This window comes from Girardinichthys multiradiatus, chromosome 18 (genome assembly GCF_021462225.1).
Source record: "Girardinichthys multiradiatus isolate DD_20200921_A chromosome 18, DD_fGirMul_XY1, whole genome shotgun sequence".
Classification (NCBI taxonomy): Eukaryota; Metazoa; Chordata; class Actinopteri; order Cyprinodontiformes; family Goodeidae; genus Girardinichthys; species Girardinichthys multiradiatus.
Genome location: NC_061810.1, coordinates 699,932 through 718,821, shown reverse-complemented (window position 1 = coordinate 718,821; position 18,890 = coordinate 699,932). Strand labels below are relative to the sequence as shown.

The window sequence follows — 18,890 nt, the reverse complement described above, 5'->3', positions numbered from 1 at the left end:
ATGAAGCAGTCAGCTAGCTCTTGTTTGTTATGTTTGAATGCTATGTTTTTTTTCTGCAGAAACACCTAAAGTTTATCCAGAGAAAAACACAGCATGTAGCTTTCTTAACTCCCAAATAGACCTCTGTTAAATGTGCTCACTTCAGGTATATAATGTAAACAACAGCATTCTTGAAAAGGTGATGGAACTAACACAGAACATTGGTGCTGTGTTTGTCAGGCCCCCCAATGCTGACCTATTCCTCGGTCCCTTATAATCCCAAAACTTTATCACATTTTTATAAATGGTACTGAATGGATGTAAATAACATTTATGCCATTAGTACACAAGAAAAAAAGCAGAGGGTTTTAAACGAAATAGTGTGTTTTTGTTGCAAACCATTCTGCATAGTCATTAGGTGGTTAATACACACAAAGTTCATTTCCTTTCAACTATAAAAGACAAGAAACACATGAATGCAAAAAGCAGCTTGAGTAAATTATGAACAGATTTTCCACTCAACTGTTTATTCCATATAATATCATGATGAGAAATTGCCAGTGCAATCATACACAAACAACTCATTGAGAAAACCCTTGCCCTGAGCGAAAAACACAGCAGTTGGTCTCCAATATGTGAATGACAAATGACTATAACTCAGTGGGTCAGATGGTGCAGACACACTCCGTGCTCTGTGCTAATCAGGCCAACCTACAGACCTCAGATACCATCAGGACATCCTCCAGGGGGAAATTAGTATTTTCCACTTTGCTAAACGAGGATACTTTCCTCCCTGGGTGAATGTATTGTTTGCTCTATGGGTAATTTCCTTATGTAAATTGTACCGCAGTGAGTTACATACCAATTATAAGGAAAACATTCAGTTTCATGCTTTCTCTAGGAAGCAAATCAAAGGCACATTTACGAACATTTTTCTCAAAGTGGAGCTCAATATTCTACATGCTGTGAGCAATTCAACCATCAAGGTAAGAGGTAAGGTGTGTATGAAGCCAGCTGTTTGTTGGTACCAAAAGACATCCAACTGAACATTGTGAGGTTTTGTAGTTAGGATGAAGCTACAGTATTTGTTTCAAACCTCTTCTTGTAAGCATGAAATCGTGAGTGTGGCCTTTGTCAAGAAGCCCCTGGGATGCCAACTGGCCTCAACTATCACCTGTTAATCGTGCATTTCTTGGTACTAAGTAAGTTAGATTTTTTGACTTTGCAGTCAGAAAAAAACACAAGAATAACACCTGAAGTCAGAATTCCAACTGGGAAATTTTAAAATCATCAAGCGGTTCTGAGTTTGATATGACTGCACACATGTAGAATGTAGTAAAAGTTACTGGTATAAACAATTTATTGGCACTTTTGACAGTTTGTATCTCATTAAACCATTGGCACAAATAGTGCTCTAAACTATTTATTTGTAAACATATTGCTTTTGTTTGAATTAATGAAATGGAAAGAAATATATTGTTATTGGCCTATTGTTAAAACAGTAGTTGGCACCAAAACCAATAGCGAATTCCACAGTTTTGCAACTATAATATATATACTATGATGTAATTCAGGGCTCCATGCTCCGACTCATCCAGGTTCTGCCAAGGTTTGCCTCTCTCCAACGGCATTAGGATTTGCTTAGAAGTTTTGAAACTCAGCTACACTATAACAACCCTACATCCACAGGTGTGTTTCCATTAACTTGCCAGGATCTGCTGAATTTGAAAAGTTTTTATAATCCATCACGAACTGGACAAAAGTGGAACAACTAGGAAGGAAGTTTAAACAGGTTTTATTAACGTATCCAAGTGGAATATGCTTGTAACCCTCCAGGTTTTCGTAGACTGCTCAAGGTGATCTAAAGAGCTGAAGGTAACACTCATAGCTCTCAGGGTTGATAAGTCTTTGCTTTCATAAGTCACTTAAGGAAAGGAGAGGATGATCAGGAAGGATGGAATAACTGGTAGCAGTGCTTGACAGTTGAAACAGGGTGACCTATATCCAAATAAATTCATAAATTTATTTTATCCAGAATTCCAGAAGAGATTTACGGAAGAAGTGAAAGAGAACATGAAGGTAGTTGGTGTGAGAGAAGAAGATGTTGAAGATAGGGTTAGATGGAGATAGATGACTCGCTGTGGCAACCTCTGAAAGGGAAAAGCCGGAAAAAAAGCAGAAGATCCAGAATTCCATAACTGAAATCCTTGTCCTATTTCTTTCTCAATAACCCTGTGGTCCAAAAAAAATCTAAATCCAGAATACTAAAGACTCTCACCAGAGAGAGAGAGCAGAGCGCATGCATTATAAATTAATTCAATTGCAAGAAATCCAAAACTTATACCATCCACCAACAGAGAGGTAGAGGCAGGGTTGAAGAAAAGTCTGGCATACAGCGTCCGTCTCTGCTCCGCCACACCACAGATTTTCTATTTTTGCCAGCAAATTCATCTACACAGATCACACTGCATCAGCAGGAAACTGAATGAGCACAACATCCATATTTTAAAAATAATTTACTAAAGAATGACCAGATTTTCTTGAAGGCCTCACTATATTATTGAATATACGTATATATAATTTATACATCTATGCTGTCTCAATTAATCATTTATGGTTATTCTATTCAATTCAAAAATACTTTATTAATCCCAAAGGGAAATTAAATAATTATGCATTACATACACATATTACTAACAAAAACATATGGATTTTATTCTAAAATCTATTGCATCATATCTTGTCATACAAGCCGTATTATGAGTGCCGGTCAAGACAGAGGAAGTGGGAAAGCTATGGACGAAGACATTATTTATGAAAGTTGAGAACCTCCGTATTTTATGCGACACCACTCATTCTTTTTATAAAGGTAGTCTGTCTTCCACATTTATCACAGGCTTTTATTGCATGATCTCGCATTTTCCGCGCATGCTTCTCAGTGCACCTCTGGGCTTTGCATTGGGAAAGAGCGGATTAGAGTACTTCCTGTGTAAATTAGGACTGGAGCGAGTGGTAACGAAGTGCATGACGCAGCAGGGCGATGCGGAGGAACAGGCAGTTAAAATCCAGGGTAAGTCAGATCCACAGGGATCCGAATAATATCCTGAAAACACAACAGGCTGGAATGGTGAGACAGGTCAGCAGATGATCTGGCGGGGACCACGAGGAAACAGGTGAGTTTTGTAAGCAGCAGAACAGGTTTAGTCAAATAGGCATTCAGTGAGTGGAAGTAATGTGCTTGGGGTTAGCTGGAAAAATTGAGAGACAAGCTCAAAGGGCTACAGAATTTTCCCTAATATGTGAGTGGTTTCTTAACTTCCAACATCAGCCTTGTTGTAGAGAACTAATTATTATAAACTATTGTACTATAAGCCTTATAATACACTGCTCAAAAAAATAAAGGGAACACTCAAATAACACATCCTAGATCTGAATGAATAAAATATTCTCATTGAATACTTTGTTCTGTAAAAAGTTGAATGTGCTGACAACAAAATCACACAAAAATCATCAATGGAAATCAAATTTATTAACCAATGGAGGCCTGGACACACGAAATAAACGTGGAAAAACAAACTACAGGCTGATCCAACTTTGATGTAATGTCCTTAAAACAAGTCAAAATGAGGCTCAGTATTGTGTGTGACCTCCACGTGTCTGTATGACCTCCCTACAACACCTGGACATGCTCCTGATGAGACGGTGGATGGTCTCCTGAGGGATCTCCTCCCAGACCTGGACTAAAGCATCCAACTCCTGGACAGTCTGTGGTGCAACGTGACGTTGGTGGATGGAGCGAGACATGATGTCCCAGATGTGCTCAATCAGATTCATGTCTGGGGAACGGGCGGGCCAGTCCATAGCTTCAATGTCTTCATCTTGCAGGAACTGCTGACACACTCCAGCCACATGAGGTCTAGCATTGTTCTGCATTAGGAGGAACCTAGGGCCAACCACACCAGCATATGGTCTCACAAGGGGTCTGAGGATCTCATCTTGGTACCTAATGGCAGTTAGGCTACCTCTGGTGAGCACATGGAAAGAAATGCCATGCCACACTATTACTGACCCACTGCCAAACCAGTCATGCTGAAGGATGTTGCAGGCAGCAGATCTCTCTCCACGGTGTCTCCAGACTCTGTCACGTCTGTCACATGTGCTCAGTGTGAACCTGCTTTCATCTGTGAAGACCACAGGGCGCCAGTGGCAAATTTGCCAATCCTGGTGTTCTCTGGCAAATGCCAAGCGTCCTGCACGGTGTTGGGCTGTGAGCACAACCCCCATTTGTGGACGTCAGGCCCTCATACCATCCTCATGGAGTCGATTTCTAACCGTTTGTTCAGACACATGCACATTTGTAGCCTGCTGGAGGTCACTCTACAGGGCTCTGGCAGTGCTCCTCCTGTTTCTCTTTGGACAAAGGCGGAGTTAGCCGTCCTGCTGCTGGGTTGTTGCCCTCCTACGGCCTCCTCCACGTCTCCTGGTGTACTGGCCTGTCTCCTGGTAGCGCCTCCAGGCTCTGGACACTACGCTGACAGACACAGCAAACCTTCTTGCCACAGCTCACATTGATGTGCCATCCTGGTTGAGCTGCACTACCTGAGCCACTTGTGTGGGTTGTAGAGTCCGTCTCATGCTACCACGAGTGTGAAAACACCACCAACATTCAAAAGTGACCAAAACATCAGCCAGAAAGCAAATGTACTGAGAAGTGGTCTGTGGTCCCCACCTGCAGAACCACTCCTTTATTGAGTGTCTTGCTAATCGCCAAAGATTTCCCCCTGTTGTCTATTTCATTTGAACAACAAGATGTGAAATGGATTGTCAGTCAGTGTTGCTTCCTAAGTGGACAGTTTGATTTCATAGAAGTTTGATTTACTTGGAGTTATATTGTGTTGTTTAAGGGTTCCCTTTATTTTTTTGAGCAGTGAGTATCTTATAATACAGATGACAATGGTGGAGATGCTAATGCTAAAGAAGAATGATGGGGACAGCATAATGATGGGAAAGAAGGAGAAGAGTGATGGAAAGTTGAGTTATCATTATCATATAACATAATTAAATGTTTAATATGGTAAAGCCTTTGTTGTCACTGCTTGGTGTTATCCTTGCAAACGTGGCCATCAGGGCTATCCACAATCCACCAATAACCCCAATTTGCTCTCACCTTTCTGCTGTATAATGGGCCTCCATTACCTCATAACAAATGTTTTGTGCGTGCCCAAAACCATTGGAGAAGTTTCATATTCTATCAGACAGATATTCTATCAGACAGATATTCTATCAGACATAATGGGGATTGCAAGGGACCCAAGAAGACCTCCCAAAGACCCTGCAAAGATAATCCATGTTATATATGGAGCTTCCTGACACAGCCCAAAACCCCGCATGTTACTTTGATTGGAAAATCCAGATTACGCTTACATCTGAGAGTGAGTGTGTGTATGTCTGGCCTCGTGATTGATTGGCTGCCTGTCTATCTGTAGCCCTACCTCTCGACCAATGAATGCTGGAAATGGGCACCAGCTCTCTCGTGAACCTGTGAGGAGACACATGTATAGGCAGTGGTTGGATGCATGCATAGATGGATTAAAATTGATAGGTGGAAGTAGGTTAAGTTTCTGGTTCTAATCTAAAAGCATATGCTGTAATATTGGTTTTACAATCCCTATAACAGTGAAGTTGAGACGTCGTGTAAAACATAAATAAAAACAATAAAATAATTTCCAGATCCTGTTCAACCTAATTGCAACTGAATACTCCACAAAGATTAAATATTTAACATTAAAACTGATGCAGATATTCACTCATTTTGAATTTTGTGCTTGCAACATGTTCCAAAAACGTTGGGATAGGGGCTGTGTTACACTGTTACATAACCAATCCTGATTGCCTTGTTCCTCTTTAGCCAAGTGTAACGACAAACATAATTTCCCAAAAACAATTTGAAAGACTTGACTCACAGAACTTAACACAAGGCACCAGGGGGGAACAATGAAAACGAAGGAGCTTAAATACAAACTGAGAGAACAGGGAGAGGAAAAACAAAAAAAGCAACCAAAACAGGGCCAGAAACAAAAGAAAGTTCAGGTGGGTGACCCAGAGGTCATCTCGTGCACACAGAGTTCAGGCGGACAGCCGGGAGGATGTCAGAGACCCAGGGTGCAGAAGGACAATGGCGAGACTAGAAACACCCCCGATCAATCCTGTCTGGAGGCCGGCCCAGTTAGGCTGAAGACCCTCGGAGCAGGCGGTCTGAAGAATGGCCACGAAAAAGGCGGCGGTAGAGTTCTGGAGACCCGTAACTACTTTGAACCCCTGGCGAGCTGTGCAGAAACCGCTGGGACCCATGGCGTGGCTGTGAAGATCTGCGGCTGAGCCCTGTAGACCTGTGGCGGGGCTCTGGAGATCTGCGGCGGATCTGCTGAGGCTCAGCAGATGGAGGCGATTCGTCCTCGAACCCCTCTGGAACAGGAAGGAGAGGCAGCTCGTCCTCGAACTTAACACAAAAGGAACCAGCGGGGAACAATGAAAACAAAGGAACTTGAATACAAGCTGAGAGAACAGGGAGAACCAATGAACAGAGGGACAGAGTAATAATAGTGAACAAGGAACCGGTGTGGGTCAGACTACTGGGACAGAGGCAGTGAAACCAATTAGCATGTCAAGACAGAACTAAGGGTAAACAGAGAACCAGACCAGGTATAAATGAACCAACACAAAACTCAGTCACTGGCTGGGTATGACATGCAGTGCCTTCTGAGGGATCAAAGGTCAAAGACTTTCAATGTTGGTTTTCGGCCTTGCTGTTTGAGTGCTGAGGTTAATCCAGATTCTCTAAATTTTTTGATATGGCAATATGGACTGTGGACAAGGAAATCCCAAAATTTCTTGCAATTGTACATTAAGAAACTTTTTCAATGTTCAACAAGTGGTTCTTTTATACCCAATCATACATGAAATATCTTGTTTTTAATAATAATAATAATTGATACTTTATTGATACCCAAGGGGAAATTAGACCCTCTGCATTTAACCCATCCCTTATAGGGAGCAGTGGGCTGCCGTTGTGCAGCGCCCGGGGAGCATTCTGGGGCTAAGGGTCTTGCTCAGGGACCCATAGTGGCAATCTGTGGGATACGAACCCTGCCCCTTGTGTCCCCTCCAGAACACAAACCTCCTGCTCTAACCACTAGGCCACCACTCCCCATTTTGTAGCATATAATTAACATTTTCTATTAAATCCACACATCTCAGCTCGTACATATGGTATGGCGAGCTACAAGTTCTAAAGACAATGCAGAAAACTTATATGTTAAAGGAATTGTACAACAATAAATTTGTACACGGTAATAATAATGAACTGGCAAATCTGTACATTTACTACTGCTTTTTAGATTTAGTCCATAGTGCTAAAATTCTACAAAAAAACTTTTTTTTTTCTTATTTACACTGAGTAAACTGAGGCCAAGAAAGTCTTCCATTGTGTGCTTTCAGATAGCATGCACATGTTGGAAAGAAAGAAAAGTAAAGCTTCTGTTGGTATCTACTGCAGTTCTCCTGTGCCTCCTAGCTTAGACACAGATGACAGTTTGGTTGTGTGACTTCCTCTACTGTTGCCAAACATGAACACTGCTGCATCCACTCTGCTGCTGGATGCTCTGTTCACTGATTATCCATATGATATACGTCATATGTCATTTTATTCAGTAGTTCTACCGAAAAAAAGATGTATTTATTAAAAGCAATCCCTGCTACCATTTGGCATCCCGTACATAACTGCCTAGCAGTGTCTGCAGTACGTCACTATCTCCAGGCTTGAAATTAAAATGAAGGACGTTCATAGACAACTGTTTCTGCCTGTGCCTCAAAATGTTCGGCTAAGTCCCATAACATTATAATTGTACAGAGTTGTATTGTGAGTGACGGCTTTGTTTGGATGATGCAGCCCACAGAGGCATTGCACTTTTTTTTAACTTTGCACACAACCTTCCTTCATCTGGAAGAAATCCTACACATTGTGTACGATGTCTATGTAGTGACACATGGTATGCAAATGCGAATGTGACAGTGTGTTTGGAAAGATTTGTGTTCAGGTCCCTTTGTATTTAGAATCATACACTTACTTCACCAGTCAAAAATCACATACTGGCAGCAAAAAATACAGCAAATTAGACGGGCTTCATGTGAAAACTGAGATCTAGTGACTTGCACCCCTACTAACAGAAACTACACTGACACATTTACATTTGCTTACAGTGACAGTTGAGGTGATAATGAGATCAGATAAGGCCTACTAGCTTCCTGCATTCACTGTGTGAATTCAGATCTAACTGTATCAGTGTAGGTCAGGCTATGTACAATATCCTACCATTTCACACAATGTAATAGTAAATGTCATACAACCATGGGAAAAAGAAAGCACACCTCTGAGTTCCAGGGTTCACCTATATCATGACTCTCTACTCAGTCTTTACATGAAGAGAAAATGATCTGGTCTTTAGCAGGTTCTAAAATCATTTCAATCAAACCTACGCTGTACAAAAACACCCAGACATTATCTACTGTATTATACAAGGTGTTGTCAAGATCCAAAAGCTGTGTGTGAAAAGTTAATTAGAACCTTGTAGAACCATCTATAGAAGCAGTAAATCTAATTGTTCTTTATCAGACTCTATCAGTCAATCACATTGTTGCAGAGGAATGTTGGTCCAGTCTTCCAGATTTGCGGTGCTGCTGCAACAGTTTGTTGATACTGCCTAATGCATAGTTCACAAATGGCTAAACCTCTTGCTCTATTAGAAGTGGTCACACTAGCAGATAAAAAATTCATTTACAGTATTTGATCATTAACACCTGTTTGCTATGTTCTGTCCTAGTAGAAGCAGGAAGAATGTGCCTACGCGTTTTCAGACACATCTAGCCCATGAGGTTAGATTTAAATAATTGCACAACCTGGTAAGAACCAGATCATTTGTATTATAGCCTCATGTATGAAGCCTGTGAATTAAAATTGGGTGTACCTTCTTTTTCTCAGACTGTATTTGATAGCATCTTTTTTCTTAAAGACAGCCCCCGACATGTAGTTGTTTGAATTACACCATCTCATAATATTTGAGTGAAACATAACCAGACAAAAGGTTCCTATATACATTCTTCACAAATAATTACACCTGACAGACCTGTTTAGCTGAAATGGAAACGTTGTTGCTCCCTACAGCCCTTAGTTTTCATCCTAGTCCTCTCCCTAACCCTTCCTAAACTATTCCTGTAAAACAGGAGTTACTGAGGTGTCATCTTATCGGTCTGCAACATGAGTTGTGTATTAATGAGTTGTTGAGTGTTGAACCAGGGAAATGTAGCTCAGCGATCAAGCAGCCTGCTTCACTTATGAACAGGGTTTTCCCATTTCTGCCCAAGAAATTGGCTTCCTCTAGTGTGTCGTTTGTTTTCTGGAAACAAGGCTCCGTGCCATGTTCTTGTGCATGTGTGCATGCACTACAATCACTCTGAGGAGAAGGGATGCTTCCAGCTGAGCCACTCTGCATTTAAAACTAGCAGCCAAATGCTTCCCGTTTGAAGAGCGGCTCGGAAAAAAACCCTCTCAGTTTGAATGCAAAAATCTTCACCCGCTGGGCCCGCCTTCCTACTGGCACAATATTTTGGCCCCCATTGTACCCTAAATTAAACCATTTTGTTCCATCCCTCTCTTCCCCCCTCATAGCATTTATCCCCATGTCAGTCCCTCTCATCATAAACTTGCGCATACAGTGCAATTCTTTTGGTTCCCAGTGATGTGTGGGCTATTTAAACATCCTAACTCAGAGATTTCAAATGTCATTTAAAACCCATTCACCACTGTTAAGATCTTTTTTATTTATTTTTTACTTTTTCAGTGTGGGACTACAAGGTCAGTTTCCACCAACAGCTGATGAGCGATCAATAGAAGATTTGAATTTAAAGAGCCAGAGCCCCGGGGGGGCGGTCAGTTGCTGGTGCAAGGTGTAACCATGAGAAGGGTGGGGGTTGTGGAGTAAGCCTAGCGGCTAAACACAGACCTATATCCCTCTATCCACCCTGCATCCCCACCTTCCACTCCACCTCCTTAAGCTTGGTTAGCTCTCAAGACCATGATTAATTCATGGTGGATTACAGTCTGGAGGCAGGGGAGAAGACTGGGATTGCATATGTTCCTGGCTGCATGCACAGGGTTAGGGAGATAAATGCTCCCCAAAATTTATGCCACAATCCTGCCGCCCGACTTGCTCTCGCCCCATGGATGAATAATTTGTTTCTACCCTCCTGCAAAAGATCACGTCTGAGTGTTTGGGTTTCCTGATTATCACAGCGATGATTTTCATCCAAAAATATGTCCATAGAATTCCCTCCAAGGCACCCTAACGCTCTACACAAACAGAGAGCTGCAAGGAATTATAACACATGCATAGCAAGCAGAAGAGCTGTGGTGACATTGTCCTTCCCAGTTAAACGGCTAACTGCTTACGCCTACTGGACGACCTCAAAGATATAAATGGAGGAATGTGAGGCTGATGCCAAAGTAGTTGGGAAGAATCTGCATCAACATAAGTTGTGAAGTTACTCCCCCTTGTGTTTGCCACAAATTACTTCCTCTGCTTGGAGAAATCCAAAATCAGCTGAAAATGTTCTTTGGAACTGGTGCAATACTAACTTCCAAGCTGACAGCTAGAGATTTAGCATCACAAACCTCCCTGCAAAGCAGATGTTCTGTAACCACCTCCACAAGTACAGTATCACTGGTCCAATGGTGAGCAACTGCATCAGATCTGCAACCTATATAGTAAGGTGAGAATAAAGCAAGGGGAAACTACTCTTTTAGAAAATACCTAAAAATACATTCGGTATGTTTTCTGATTTATTAGAAATACAATTTTGTCAACAGTTGAATTTATACAGTGAATGGTCTAATATGCACTGGAGGTCACATAAGCTTCGGTTTATTGAAACAATAAAAGACATACCATGAGGGCTTGATAGTCAAAGAGATGTAGCAGCTGACAGCTGCACATTTGACCATCAATTTTTAATAGTTTGGATTTTTCTTCTTTGATCACACAAAAATAAAACTTAAGTATGCTTATAGTAACACTTTTATGAATGCATTGTCAGCAGACTAAAAATAATTCAAAGTCAATTACTCCTCTTAACACTTTGTCCCAACACATACTGTGATAACAGTGCAAAGCACTTTAACAGCATTTGTGCTATGATTTAAAATTTGGCAATTGTCTACTTTTCTTTATTTTTTATTGTCCTTTTTTACTTTTTCTGTAAACAACATCTTGTACAAACTAGCACAGTGAAGCACAACCCCAGCAAATGGATTTTTATCTCCATACAATATAAATGAAATCAATATAAAAGTTTGGTTGGTTGCTTGGAACATTTTTATATCGATCAAGAGGCTCTAAAACACGGTGTTGAGACTTCTGGACTCCTGAATTTCTTAGATTACGTAAACAGTTGACTGTTCGAAGTCCTATTTAGAAGCCTAGTAGAGTATTTCTAGACGATAGACTTCATTTTGACATTTCAAGTTCATCTCCATTTTAAATAAAGGGCTTGCAGTCCACTGGGGTGTTGAACTGGTTTTACTGCATTTTGAAGGCAGCAGTCCTCAGATTTGGTGGACTTTGTGAAATAAAAAGAAACAAAGGTCATTTCTCCAGGCCTTCAGCAATATTCAGTGAAAAACGTTCAGCATCAGTATGGCAGAGCCTTGAGAGGCCAAGAGGTCTTAGAAGTTTCTGAATATGAAGGAACACATGGAGTGCCTCTGACAGTCTGAATGCCACTTAGCCAGATTAGCACATCAGCAACCCTCAGTCCCGTTATTCTTTCTGTAAAGCTATCCAAGTCTTTGACAGTAGCAAAACATGTTTCCGGTTTGGGACCTACAACAGAAGTTTTTCAAAAACAGTTGTGTTCTTTGTCTCTTTTTTTAACACACGTGTAAGTGTGAAGGGGTTTGGTTGGAGGGGGCCACTGACAGGAAACACCAGGGGCAATGGAGCGTCCAAATAAAGAGTGATAGGGGGCAATCTATCAGTCTTGCCCAGTTATCTATTTATTTATTTTTTTTTTTGCAACTAAGGTTTTTTAGGTGATGTGGGATGGATGAGGAATTAAAAAAGCTATTAAACCACCCACAAACATACAATACTGAACACAATATTTTTACCACAGTTTTTATGCCCGATCAGGTTTTCAACAAAAAGAAATGTGAATAAAATCATAAAATGCAACATAAATAGATAAATATATTTTAAAAAAACGGTCTATGAAGTTGCCCTACACCTGTCATTTTCCTGGTCCCTACGTCGGCCATGCAACCACAGCAACAGCTAATCCTGCCATCCTCCATCAGTGAATATCTGGCTTTTAGTCCTCTGTTCCAGAAAGCTACCACACAGTGCCCTCGTTCATTTCTGAGGGTTGGTGAGACAGGTGGTTGTTGTATCCGCTGCCATTCAGCGACAGTGAGGTAAAGGGTGGACTAGGACCAAACACTTCAGAAGAGATGCTGTGTAAGGGCCCCGGGATGCCAGGCTCTGGGCTGGGAGAGTCCCCCGGGTGGTGAGACATGATATCAGAGAAGCGTTGTACATCACTGGAAGGGTGGTGGCCTGGTAGGGGGTGGTCCATACCCCCGAGAGGGGTGCCTGTGGGGCCTGAGGAGGGCACGAAGGGGAGATCAACTGGTGTCTGGGCCTGCGACGATGGAGGGCCCTGAGGAAAAAAGTCATAGTTCCCTCCTGGGCCGTAGTACTCACTTTGATAATCTAAAAATCCAAGAGAAAAGGAATAAGAAATCAGCATCAGCTCTAACTGACAATAATGTGAGAGCAGAAATCCCTCCAGGATCTCTGAGAAATGTATTGAACGTATATCGCTAGCTTTGAATGAAAGACAGAAAGAGAGCGAGACCCTCGCTATGCTCCATTAGTCACAGACCATGTTATACTTAAATAAAAACTACAATAGGGTTGGGAGAAGGTAGTAACCAAATTAATTAAAATGGGGGCCATTTCATCAGTGGTACCTACTGGGATGGACTTTTTCAACTTAAAACATTATTACACTCTTTTTTTTTTTTCAGCAGGAAGCAACGAAAACTCTGAAAATTATCTGATACTTTAGAGCATTTCACATAAAAAAGAGGATATTTTCATCAAATTGTTCCGATGGAAATAAACCTTTTTTGAAGAGAACTCTCTCCTCAGCCTGTGGATCAGTTAACTTCAGAGGACTAAAACAAATACTAAACATTCTGCTACTAAACAACAAGTCTTGCTAAAATAACAAACACAGGAAATTACTGCAATATTTTGATCATTTCTTTCAGATATTATTATTAAATCATACATTATTTCATTTACAGTTTATTTTTGTGAAAACCAGTGTAGACAAATCAAACCAATTGCTTTTAATTTGTTTATTTTGCTCAAACAAAACAAAAATTAAAAGAGAGGCATTTATAATACATTCAGTTGAAAAAAACTGAACTAGCAGTTTCCTAAACCTTTCATTAAAAAATTATTTTACCTAAATTTCGTCTGTAATCTGAATCCGCATTTTATTATATAGATTAAATCAAATATTTGTACCTCCATAATACGAGAAGGGCCCGTTGGGGATGAGCTCACCAGGCTCCAGCCGGTCCACTAACGTCCTCATCCGCCTCGGGCTCCGGAAGAACGCGTGCCTCCGCGCGCCAAGAGCGCTCAGCTGCTTCATGCGCCTCTCTTTGGATCGCCGGTTCTGGAACCAGACCTGCACGCGAACACAAAGATAGATCCATTAACTCGCGCCACAAGGCTGCTGGCTTCATTTATTCATTTATTTTCGTTGCATGTCAATATTATGTGTGAGAGAAGAGAGGAGAGGCACGGGAGGGTGTGTGTGGGTGTGTGTGTAGGGGGAGGGGGGGGGGGTGTTCTACTGTGAATAAATATTTCTAATCGAACATAAATTGGATATTTTTCGTAAATAGATTATGCAAATAACCGTCAGTGTGCAAATATTCGCTCATTGAAAGCAAAGAGTAAACATGTTTTCTGTTTGTTTTGGCGCATACACCCCTGCGGCTTCATTGACTGCGCTCTTTGTGTGTTTTGCAGCATGCGTGATGATCAGATACATTAAATCCTCAAGGCTCCGCGGTGATGGGGACTGCGGCCAATTATCCGCACAAGACTCAGAGTCACATGTAACCTGCCTAATGATCTTTTAACCCCCCATTTACTCCAACTAAAGGCGACAGCGGGGGGACTTCAAATCTCCAATTAATACTTAATAGGAGGGTTGTTACCGATATATTACTGGGTTATCATTTTCTAATCTATACAGCAGCTTCGTGTAATTAGGCTTTACCCTGCACACCTAGTCCGGACCCCTCATGCTTTTGTATGTTACAAAGCTTGTTTTACTATTATATACTAGTTCTATACTGCAAACATTTGAAAATGCCCTTTTTTATTCCTTTTTCATTATAGATTAATGTAAAACTCACGACCATATGCTTTCAAAAAGAAAGTCTGATTCTGACTGCTATTCTACCAGTACTGCAAATACTACTAGTGCTACAGCTGCCTGAAAACAAATGTAATAATAATGATACTAATAATGTTACTTTTCTGTCTTTGTGTAACTCATGGTCATGAGGCGACAGTCTTGAAGACTATTGAAACAGACTTGCGCTTTTCCACTTGGCTGGAGAGGCTCCCAGCATGGCTAAACGTGGTTGCAAAGAGTGATGGCTGCGCTGTGCCAGAACTACCAGCGCTCCCAGCAGCCGGCACCAGTTGGCGGCTTTCGCCCCGTTGCGTGGGGCCAACAAATAGAAACCGCCCAAATAAGTTAGCCCGTTTCCTAATGAAACTGACTCTTTGTGCCAATGTTCGGTTTTAATGAGTTCAACGTGAGCGCGGTGTTTGCTGGGAGGAGGCCTCTATTAACAAGGAGTGAAGGAGGTGATAGGTCTGTGGCAGGGAGGATAAGGTCCCTCCAGGACGAGTCCTGTGCAGACTGGTAACTAGGCAAAGATATTTAAATAAAATGCAATCTGTTACTTCACACCTATTAGGCTTATCGCTGTCTGACACTATTTAGAACAGGAAAGTTGTGGGGCTCACGTTCATGGGGGCCATTTTACAATGTTCAGTATGTTTAGAAGGCTTCAGAGTTCTAATTATTAGCGCAAGACTTCGTTCAGACAAGCTGTTTCACACTCTCTGAATTTATCTGGTCTGAACCAAATGATGCTTCTCTTACCTGAATGACCCTCATGTTGAGGCCGGTCTCCTGAGCCAGCTGCTCCCGGATGTGTCGGGTCGGTTTTGGGGTGGCAGCGAACGCCGCCTTAAGGGTCTCCAGCTGCTTGGCTTTAATGGTGGTCCGTGGCCCGCGCCGCTTCCCGCCCAGGTTCTGGTCGTCGTTCTCGTTGTTAACCGTCTCCTTGTCGGAGAGAGCCGCCATCTCCGTGTCCTTTAGGACAACGTCGTCCTGGAGCTGGTCCTGAGAGTCCGGAGATAAACTGGGATCGCTGCATGCCGTTACTGCAGTAAACACATGACAGGATGGGACGGGAGCGCGTCCATTACTGTGGACTGTCACTGGGGACATTCTAGTCAATTGAAGGTGGCTGACCAGAGATCCGTGGGACAAACACGCAACCTTACAACAGTGATTACACAGAGTGTCTTCTAAACGACTAATCATGTTGTCTGTTTTAATCCACAGACTGCGTGTTTTTTTTTTTATCTGCTTTTATAGAAAAAACACGAAGAGTTCAGCTTCAGTTTTCAGATGGAAACATCTGATGTGAGGTTATCTGACCGCCTAATAAATACCTCAAACAGACCAAGAACAGCAAAAACAATCATCAGAAATGCAACGTTTTATTTGGGCGCCATCTAATTACTGGTCATACACATAAAAACATTTCTCATCACATTAATTTAGTGCAATTCAAGTTCACATTTGTCCGTGTGCGTAAATACGCGCAGACGCACATACAGACACAAACATGCACGCCCACGACAGCCACCGTACCTGAGAGGAGGTTCGTGTCTTTTACACTCATGTTAGTGAGGTAATCGTCCTTGCAAACGAATTTGTTCTCGTCTATGATGTAGAGTTCTTCGCCGGTGGAGAGCTGCTTATTGCACATCATGCAGGTGAAACAGTTGAGGTGGAACACCTTGCTCCGGGCCCTCCGGACCAGGTCGTTCGGAGAAATTCCCTGCGAACAGCCGCCACATTTGGTGCCGAAACGCCTGCATAAAGAGAAACAAGCATGTCTGGTTAGAGCTGCAGATAAACTCGTTTAGGATTTTTTAAAAAGCGGTTTCACATTTTATTACCCTGAAAAGTCTTAGATATTTTTTAGAGAAGGACTGATTAAATGCAATTATTGTCACAACATATATCATCTCCCTTGTATAATATAATGGAAATAAAGGAGACAGAGAAAAGGTCTAAAAATGATTAATTGTTGGCTCAAAAGAAATTTTCATCATTTTCTTATCTTTATACGTTGAAATAAAACAGTTTTTTTGGTGGGCCTATTTACATGAACGAAAATATATTCCTAAACAACCAAGGATAGAAATGAATACAGAATAAACAGCCTATAGTGAAATCACTGTAACACTCAAACAGTACATTTTTTAGGAAATAAAATCACTAGTTAATTATTTAGAAATAATAAAAAGCAGTCATGCACAATATAACAGTCACCACTAACCGTAACACTACTACTCTTGCTATAATACTGCTACCACTACTTCTAATAATAAAAATCATAATAATCAAATAAGAATAATAATGTTTTACATTTTAAATGTTAAATATTGCGCAGAACCTCATGATTTTTTTTGTTTTGAGCAATCATCAAATCATTTCACAATTTTAAATCTGATTTCTCTTCTTTGCTTCAGCTTTTCAAATTCTAAAGTTGATTTTTTTTTCCTTTAAAAACGACTTGCTGAGAACAAATGAACACTTTCTCCCCGTTAAACATTGTGTATTGGCTGCTGACAACGTCTCTGTGATTGTTTTGTCTGTGGACTCGATCTTGTCGACCAGCTCACTATTCAAATCCACTTATCACGTCCTCCTCAGCCGGACTGGGCAAATAAAGCGGGACAGCGGGTTGCCCCAGCCGGGGTTTGATCCTGCGCTCTGTCCTGAATGTTAGAAAAAATACACCCTAGTGTGATTTCCTCGCTTTTCCTCGCCTCACTGTAGTGAGAGGGGGAGAAAACGCACGAAAAGTTGTTGCTATTTTTTTGTTATTCTTTTCCATTGAAATCCAAATGAAGCAGCTTTTAATTAATCACATGGTAATCAGGTGCACCTAGGATTGACTTGTTTATGAGGAGACTCACAAAATTAACCCATAAATATAATTTCAAAATCTCTTTTACATTTTTGCCATTATTTAAATGTTCCTTTATCTCCTCCCTCTACATATTTTTTATTTCATCCTAGTGGTTTTCTGACGTTGACAACTAATTTTAAATGTACACTCCCCCCCCCCCCACCCCACCCCCCAAAAAAAAACAAATTACACTACAAACATTTTAAAGCAATAGATAGATAGATAGATAGATAGATAGATAGATAGATAGATAGATAGATAGATAGATAGATAGATAGATAGATAGATAGATAGATAGATACTATCCCCGAGGTTACCTAAAAAAATCATTTTTGCAGTACAGTCTCCCCTCTCTAGAAAAACACTTCTCGGACAGGTTACATTTGCACTCGCAGCACTGCACGCACTTGACGTGCCAGGCTCTGTCTAGCACGTTGAGGAGGAAGCGGTCCAGGATAGGCCTTTCGCAGCCGGCGCAGTGGACCATGGCTTCGGCTGGGCTCGCGACAACCCCCCACGAGCGACGCGCACAAACTCAATCACCGGCGAGGGCCGAGCATTGACCGAGTGCTGCTTCAGCTGATTCCGCCTCCAGCTCCCGGGTCAGGATTCGCGGAGAGGCCAGTCGATCTGCTGTCACTACTGATCTGTCCCCGCATGCGTAAAAATAGACTCCGTCTGAAAGTAAAATACAACAGCAGAAAGTGTCGCAGGTCCTCAGTGGTAGAAAACACCACGTCTGGTGAATTAGTCCTTTATTGGGCCCAAGGTAAAATTCTGAATTCAGATTTGATACAGATGATGGGCTCAGCCGTGACTAACGGAGGCAGCTTATTCTTGGAGGTGATGCATCGGTCAGCAAGCAGAGCGCCCGCCAGTCAGGAGTAGAGAAACGTTTAATAAAACGCTTTCAGACCAGACCATAGCTGTCACACAGTAATTCGGTTGGTTTTAACATGGCAACGTATCCAGTGTTTAAAAAAAACAGCGAGAAACAAAATCACAAAGCAAAAAAAAAAACCAGATTTTAGCAAAAAGCGATTTCCCCTCCGGCTCTACTTGCTGATCCTGAAGCTGTGCTGGCGGCACGATGCTGGTATGGCCCCTCAGTCTCCGGTACAGTGCGTGTGTCGGGATGTGCTGGGGTCTCCGGTTCACTCTCTTGCTCCTAAAGCTCCAACACCAACCTTATTCCCATCCTCCTGACGTCAGGTGGCGACCAGACCAATCAGCGCGGAGCCACGCGAGGAGCCATCAAACCTCCCCATCAAAACCCAGCAAGTGCTCTGCCAGCTATTTATGCCGCACACTCAGGACACCAATTGTCAAGAATATTCCTGCAAAGTGTCATATGTTAGAGGGTGTGTTTGCAGGAGGCAGCAGCGACGAAGGGTGAGGAGCGCGGAGGGAGACGCACCACGTCTTAGTTACTACAGAGCAAACTGTCTTCTGCGCGTCAAGAGGAAGACATGGATGAGGGATCTGAGCA

The 18,890-nt window shown here is 41.9% G+C and overlaps 1 protein-coding gene across 2 annotated transcripts; it reads right to left on the bottom strand.

Moving 5' to 3' along the window:
- Positions 1 to 10,859: 10,859 nt before the first annotated feature.
- On the bottom strand, positions 10,860 to 18,548 carry lhx1a (LIM homeobox 1a). 2 transcript variants are annotated; one of them, XM_047391330.1, is made up of 5 exons: positions 17,809 to 18,548; positions 16,072 to 16,295; positions 15,292 to 15,575; positions 13,626 to 13,791; positions 10,860 to 12,800 (listed from the first exon to the last, which is right to left on the bottom strand). In XM_047391330.1, the coding sequence occupies exons 1-5, from the start codon at positions 17,886 to 17,888 to the stop codon at positions 12,421 to 12,423; spliced, it is 1,134 nt and encodes a 377-aa protein (XP_047247286.1). In that variant the 5' UTR covers positions 17,889 to 18,548; the 3' UTR covers positions 10,860 to 12,420. The 2 variants fall into 2 exon arrangements, with proteins under 2 accessions (XP_047247286.1, XP_047247285.1); XM_047391329.1 differs by having other exon boundaries at positions 17,719 to 18,547.
- Between the last annotated feature and the right edge of the window lie 342 nt (positions 18,549 to 18,890).